This window comes from Sinocyclocheilus rhinocerous, unplaced genomic scaffold (assembly GCF_001515625.1).
Source record: "Sinocyclocheilus rhinocerous isolate Xijiao unplaced genomic scaffold, SAMN03320098_v1.1 scaffold4954, whole genome shotgun sequence".
Lineage (NCBI taxonomy): Eukaryota > Metazoa > Chordata > Actinopteri > Cypriniformes > Cyprinidae > Sinocyclocheilus > Sinocyclocheilus rhinocerous.
Window position 1 is genome coordinate 4,939 of NW_015638549.1, and position 7,500 is coordinate 12,438.

The following is a 7,500-nucleotide window of genomic DNA, read 5'->3' on the forward strand; positions in this document are numbered from 1 at the left end:
ACACACTCTCTCACTCACACACACACACAAACACACTCTCTCACTCACACACACACACAAACACACTCTCTCACTCACACACACACACAAACACACTCTCTCACTCTCACACACACACACACACTCTCTCACTCACTCACTCACACACACACACACACACACACTCTCACACAATTTCAATTGTTTTATCTGTTTATCGCCAGCGTTCTTGCTTTAGCTTTAATTGTTTTGAGATTTCAAACATCGTGATAGTCATACAATGAAACTGAACTTGCTTTGATATGTTTAAATGTTAAACATATTTCAATAATTTGATTAGTTAACATGCTAAACTAATACAATAAGACCCTTTCCGTCTTTCTTTCCACCCAATTTCTCCTTTCTACTGGAGCTGTTCTCATTGTTTTAGCTTTGTTGATGATATGTTGAGCTTCAGTGATAATTAAATTATGAAACGTAACTCAATTTGATACATTTAAGTATGTTATACATATTTAAACTATAAGCAGACAAACAGCTTCAGCAGGACATTTGGAGCCATTATTTCAGTTCTTCATTCATTTCTTACAGGCTTTCTTTTGGATTAACACTCTTCTTTCCGCCCAATTTCTCCTTTTCTTTCTCTCCTCCGCTTGTTGTTCTTTCCTGTCGTTCGGCCAGAACTGGGCTCTTCACGCCGGACATGGCCTTTGAGACCATTGTGAAAAGGCAGATTGGGAAGATTAAAGAGCCGTGCCAGAAATGTGTGGACATGGTCATTTCTGAGCTTGTCAGTACCGTTAGACAGTGTACCAAGAAGGTAAAGGCCTGCTGGAGGCTTTATGTGTCTCCCATCGACCCAAACTAGTGCTGTGAGCCACCTCTGACCCCCGCCAGCCTCTCGCCCGCTCACGGGGCCGCAGGGGTTTGTGGGTGTTGAGCGTTGTGTGTGTTCGTGTGCCTGCAGCTTTGGACAGAGGGATTCTGGGAGGAATGGCTGCATTACGGAGGGCCGCGGATGCTGAGGTTTCACTGCTTGATGAGCGTAGTTCATAATTTGATTTCCATTTCATTTAGATGATTTTGCTCCAAGCTGGTGACAAAAAAAAAATCGGTGAATTTTACAGTTATCTTTATAATGTACTGACACCCACCTTAAAACACGTGTGGTAAAAAGAGAAAGCCACACATGGTAGATATTAATAATATCAGACACACAAATAAAAATATCATTATTTTACTTTGAAGCAATTGTCACTCAGAGATTGCTAGTAAAGTTTATAAAAATACAAAGAAACAGCAAGTAACACATTGAATTAAATGTAAAATGTTGATGTAGAAAGACTGAAGTAGTATTTTCTTGTAAAACACACTCCAAAAACCTTTGTTTTATTTACACATTCAAAAAAAGTATTCTGTTCAGTTATTATTCTGTTTAGTATTGTTAAAATTTTTTTTATTTCAATTTCAGTAATTATATTGTGCTTTTGTTTTTTTGTATTCTATTTAGTTTTAATTTATTTTTATTTCAGTTTCAGTTTTAGTAATTTTGTTATGTACTTTTATGATGTTTTTAATATATATATATATATTTGTTTTTGTTTTTTTACACTACATGACACTAAAATAATGCAATAAACCTTAATTTAACAAATAAGAGAGTAAAAAATTATTTTTCAAAGTTGCAAATAAAACAAAGATTATTGGAGTACATTTCACAAGAAAACACTATTTTAATACTATTTTAAGATTATTTTTACTTCTGAACTTGTGTTATTTATCTTTTTTTTGCCATTTCTTCGTGAAATGTACAGTTTGTTTTTACACCATCTTTTTTTTTTAGTGTACATAACTAGTAAGAGAAACCAAGAAGCGTGGATGTTTCAAAAAAACTCAAATGTGATTCTGGGAATGTGCATTTACGGGGTTTCATTGTAAATTATAAGATGACGTTACTATTAATACAGAATGTGCATCCATTGCATATTTTCTCACTGGCCTTGAGAAATCCTGAGTTTCGAAAAATCCTGAGTTTCGAAATCTTTCCAACATGACCCGAATGCACCATCACTGTAAACCAATTAACATAGTTATAGTTGCGATCGTTTCTTACAGCATAGCATCCAAAACCCAACACAGTGCTTTTGTTCTGATGAAGGATGGGCTCATCCAGCAGACCTCAGCGTCCCAAACTCTCCGTGATTTAGAGGCAGAGGTTTTGAGGAAGGCTGAGATGCAGCTAAAGGCAGTCCGCTCTCCTGCGAGTGTAATTCGATCAAACTCTTGGACTGTCTTTGGTTCGCACAGCTGCGTTCTGGAAGCTTCTGTCTCGGGGCTGTTGAATGGCTTGAGGAGAAACCAAACGTCTGACTTGCCTTCTCTTTCCTCTGTGCTGTCTGTCTGTCTGTCGTTCTTCTTCCTCTTCCTCCATGACTTCCTCTACAGGACAGGCCTGTTCACCCCCGACCTGGCCTTTGAGGCCATAGTGAAAAAGCAGATCCAAAAAGTACTTGTGTCCTTCTTTACAGAACCGTAGAGATTTTATCCAAAGTCCCCGGTTTTAGTTTTGTTTTAATGACGCATGCTCCCTCGTGTGGCGTTCTCTCAGTTAATGTTGGTTCTGTCAGTGTGTGTGTGTTAGTTCTGGCGTGAGAATAACGTCATTGTGGCTCGTCTCTTCTGTTTGACTCTCATGGAATAACTGATGCTTCAGGCTGGAAGATCTTCTTACACCAGCAGACTAACCGTCACACCAGAACATCTCTGTGTCTCTCTTTCTCTCCTCTTTCATCATTTTATCATCCCTCCAACATCTTATTCTGCCTGTCTAAAAAACAGAAGTTAAAGAAAAAGCTCATCCAAAAAATGTACTCACCTTCACCTTCCAAACTCTTATATTGTTGTTTTTTCCTTAAAGCACAAAAGGAGATTTTCAAGCTCCAAAATAGAGCTCATAAAAGCACTATATATGTAAGATAACAATCATATGACGCTTTGTGTGAGGAACAAATGATTTGCTTCAGATTGAAGCTTACTCAAACGTTGCACACATGCATCATTACAACTCGATTCACGAATGAGGAAAACACAATAATTCAGTCAATTTTATGTCGTTTTTGGAGCTTGACACAAAAAGAGCTGCATGAAGATTTTTCACTGATTCTCCTTTTGTGTTAGAAAAAATGAGCATCGTACGTGTTTGGGACGACACAAAGGCGAGTACATGAAGTGTGGACTGTCAGTAATGTCGTCCGAGTTGATTCGGTTGTATTGTATGATATAAACGGATGCAGCATGTGCTGAGGCTGTGTGAATCCGCCTCTATTCTCAGTAACCTTCATCTCCTTCGTTTCGCCTGTAGCTCCTCTAGAAACTCTAATTTCTACTGCTCCCTGCTCATGTGATGTTTGACTGCGAGACGCCATCAGTGCATCCCTGAGTCTGAGGCACAGCAAGCCCAAATACTCTGCTGGTGTAGTGGTGTGTGTGTGTGTGTGTGTGTGTGTGATTCCACACTGACTACAAGTTCCAATGCATCAGCTGGTCATACAGACATTTAGATTAGAAGTAAAAGGAAGTCCCAACAGACTAAAAAGAAAAAAAAGAATTAGGTACAGTATATTTAATCTCTTTTCTTCAAACTGGTGATATGTTTTTATGTCTTTATTTTCTGCCTGTACCTTTAAGCACTTTTGGGGTAGTTTTTTTCTCTACTTATTTATTTTCAAATCGTTCTGTTCAATTATTATTACTCCGGTGTGAGTTTTTGTTTCATGCATGTTTGTTATAATGCAAGTTTTACGTGTTTGCATGTTAAAAACGTGTAGTTACAAATGATCCTTTGCTGAAATTCCGAATTCTAGCACATGTTGCAAATATTACAGTATTCAACATCAACAGTTGACTCATTATTAATACCCTTGAGTACGATTCATGTTCACAACTCCTGGATTTGGCTCAATTATGGGACACTGCAAAGCTAAGAGGGTCACCAATATTAAGTATTTTAACTACAGTGATGCACTGAAATTTAGAGTCATGCATGTATGCATGCAAACCAGTTTCTTAGTGTCAGCTCATTTTCTGTTCACATGCATATATAATGTAAGATTATGTTTAATAGTGTGTTGATACTGTAGACTTTGCAACAGGTTTTCTTTCAAAAATGGTTCCTTGGTTATTTATGCCTACTGTAGTAGCATCCTGTTGCAAACTCTGGTGTGTGTTGGTGATACGGGTGAGTGTCTGGTGTTTGGCATCACAAGCGCGTGTGATTGTGTCACAGCTGGCCCAGTATCCCATGCTGAGAGAGGAGATGGAGCGGATCGTCACGCAGCACATCCGCGACCGCGAGAGCCGCACTAAACAACAGGTGAGCCGCGTCACGTCTAATATAAACCTCTTTTAAACAGCTCTTCATTTCATGATTTCCTCTTTGTGGTCGTCAGGTGCTGCTGCTGATCGACATCGAGCTGGCGTATATGAACACCAACCATGAAGACTTCATCGGATTTGCCAAGTGAGTTACGTTTCCTCGACCTTTAACCCCAAATGACTCAATATAGTGCCACAATTATTAACCCTAATCATACAAAGGGATCAAAACGACCATAAAAATCAAATATATAATTAATTAAAATGAATAATAAAAAAATAATAATATAAAAAAATAATTAAAATAGTAATAACAACGATGATAATATAATATGTATGCAATAAAAATATTTAAAATTATAACATTATTATTAGCCAAGCGATTCATGTTTCCTGGACCTCTAACATGGTTCACTGGACATCAAGTGACCAAACATAGTGCCACAATTATTATTATAATAACAAGAGTAATAATAATAATAATAGCAAAATGTTTTACTGTTAATATTAATTATAAATAATAATAAATAAATACTAATATAAATAATATAAAATACAAATAAAAAAAAATAATAATTATTATTATTACTAACATTAAATTATATTCATTATAAATAATATATAATGTTATTAATTAATAAGTATTATTATTATCATTAGTATTATCACTAACATTAAACTGTTAATATTAATTATAAATAATATAAAAATATTAAAAAAATTTTTTTATATAATTATTATTACTAACATTAAATGATATTAATATATAATATTAAATAATAATTATTATGTTTATATTATTAGTAGTATTCCCGGTCACGCATGAAGACAAAATACCGTCATGTACCGTGAAACCGGTATAATTTTGAAAAATACCGTGATATAAATGTTTGGTCATACCGCCCAGCACTACTAAGTACTTGTGTCCTTCTTTACAGAACCGTAGAGATTTTATCCAAAGTCCCCGGTTTTAGTTTTGTTTTAATGACGCATGCTCCCTCGTGTGGCGTTCTCTCAGTTAATGTTGGTTCTGTCAGTGTGTGTGTGTGTTAGTTCTGGCGTGAGAATAACGTCATTGTGGCTCGTCTCTTCTGTTTGACTCTCATGGAATAACTGATGCTTCAGGCTGGAAGATCTTCTTACACCAGCAGACTAACCGTCACACCAGAACATCTCTGTGTCTCTCTTTCTCTCCTCTTTCATCATTTTATCATCCCTCCAACATCTTATTCTGCCTGTCTAAAAAACAGAAGTTAAAGAAAAAGCTCATCCAAAAAATGTACTCACCTTCACCTTCCAAACTCTTATATTGTTGTTTTTTCCTTAAAGCACAAAAGGAGATTTTCAAGCTCCAAAATAGAGCTCATAAAAGCACTATATATGTAAGATAACAATCATATGACGCTTTGTGTGAGGAACAAATGATTTGCTTCAGATTGAAGCTTACTCAAACGTTGCACACATGCATCATTACAACTCGATTCACGAATGAGGAAAACACAATAATTCAGTCAATTTTATGTCGTTTTTGGAGCTTGACACAAAAAGAGCTGCATGAAGATTTTTCACTGATTCTCCTTTTGTGTTAGAAAAAATGAGCATCGTACGTGTTTGGGACGACACAAAGGCGAGTACATGAAGTGTGGACTGTCAGTAATGTCGTCCGAGTTGATTCGGTTGTATTGTATGATATAAACGGATGCAGCATGTGCTGAGGCTGTGTGAATCCGCCTCTATTCTCAGTAACCTTCATCTCCTTCGTTTCGCCTGTAGCTCCTCTAGAAACTCTAATTTCTACTGCTCCCTGCTCATGTGATGTTTGACTGCGAGACGCCATCAGTGCATCCCTGAGTCTGAGGCACAGCAAGCCCAAATACTCTGCTGGTGTAGTGGTGTGTGTGTGTGTGTGTGTGTGTGTGATTCCACACTGACTACAAGTTCCAATGCATCAGCTGGTCATACAGACATTTAGATTAGAAGTAAAAGGAAGTCCCAACAGACTAAAAAGAAAAAAAAGAATTAGGTACAGTATATTTAATCTCTTTTCTTCAAACTGGTGATATGTTTTTATGTCTTTATTTTCTGCCTGTACCTTTAAGCACTTTTGGGGTAGTTTTTTTCTCTACTTATTTATTTTCAAATCGTTCTGTTCAATTATTATTACTCCGGTGTGAGTTTTTGTTTCATGCATGTTTGTTATAATGCAAGTTTTACGTGTTTGCATGTTAAAAACGTGTAGTTACAAATGATCCTTTGCTGAAATTCCGAATTCTAGCACATGTTGCAAATATTACAGTATTCAACATCAACAGTTGACTCATTATTAATACCCTTGAGTACGATTCATGTTCACAACTCCTGGATTTGGCTCAATTATGGGACACTGCAAAGCTAAGAGGGTCACCAATATTAAGTATTTTAACTACAGTGATGCACTGAAATTTAGAGTCATGCATGTATGCATGCAAACCAGTTTCTTAGTGTCAGCTCATTTTCTGTTCACATGCATATATAATGTAAGATTATGTTTAATAGTGTGTTGATACTGTAGACTTTGCAACAGGTTTTCTTTCAAAAATGGTTCCTTGGTTATTTATGCCTACTGTAGTAGCATCCTGTTGCAAACTCTGGTGTGTGTTGGTGATACGGGTGAGTGTCTGGTGTTTGGCATCACAAGCGCGTGTGATTGTGTCACAGCTGGCCCAGTATCCCATGCTGAGAGAGGAGATGGAGCGGATCGTCACGCAGCACATCCGCGACCGCGAGAGCCGCACTAAACAACAGGTGAGCCGCGTCACGTCTAATATAAACCTCTTTTAAACAGCTCTTCATTTCATGATTTCCTCTTTGTGGTCGTCAGGTGCTGCTGCTGATCGACATCGAGCTGGCGTATATGAACACCAACCATGAAGACTTCATCGGATTTGCCAAGTGAGTTACGTTTCCTCGACCTTTAACCCCAAATGACTCAATATAGTGCCACAATTATTAACCCTAATCATACAAAGGGATCAAAACGACCATAAAAATCAAATATATAATTAATTAAAATGAATAATAAAAAAATAATAATATAAAAAAATAATTAAAATAGTAATAACAACGATGATAATATAATATGTATGCAATAAAAATATTTAAAATTAT

General features: G+C 36.7%; 1 protein-coding gene across 1 annotated transcript in view; it reads left to right on the forward strand.

Moving 5' to 3' along the window:
• Positions 1 to 7,500, forward strand: part of LOC107749684 (dynamin-1-like) — a 45,205-nt gene that overhangs the window by 4,581 nt on the left and 33,124 nt on the right. Inside the window, exons 2-4 of the mRNA XM_016564834.1 lie at positions 661 to 799; positions 4,265 to 4,351; positions 4,428 to 4,498. Of these exons, the coding sequence (XP_016420320.1) occupies positions 661 to 799; positions 4,265 to 4,351; positions 4,428 to 4,498 (297 nt within the window). The remainder of the gene's footprint in view (positions 1 to 660; positions 800 to 4,264; positions 4,352 to 4,427; positions 4,499 to 7,500) is intronic.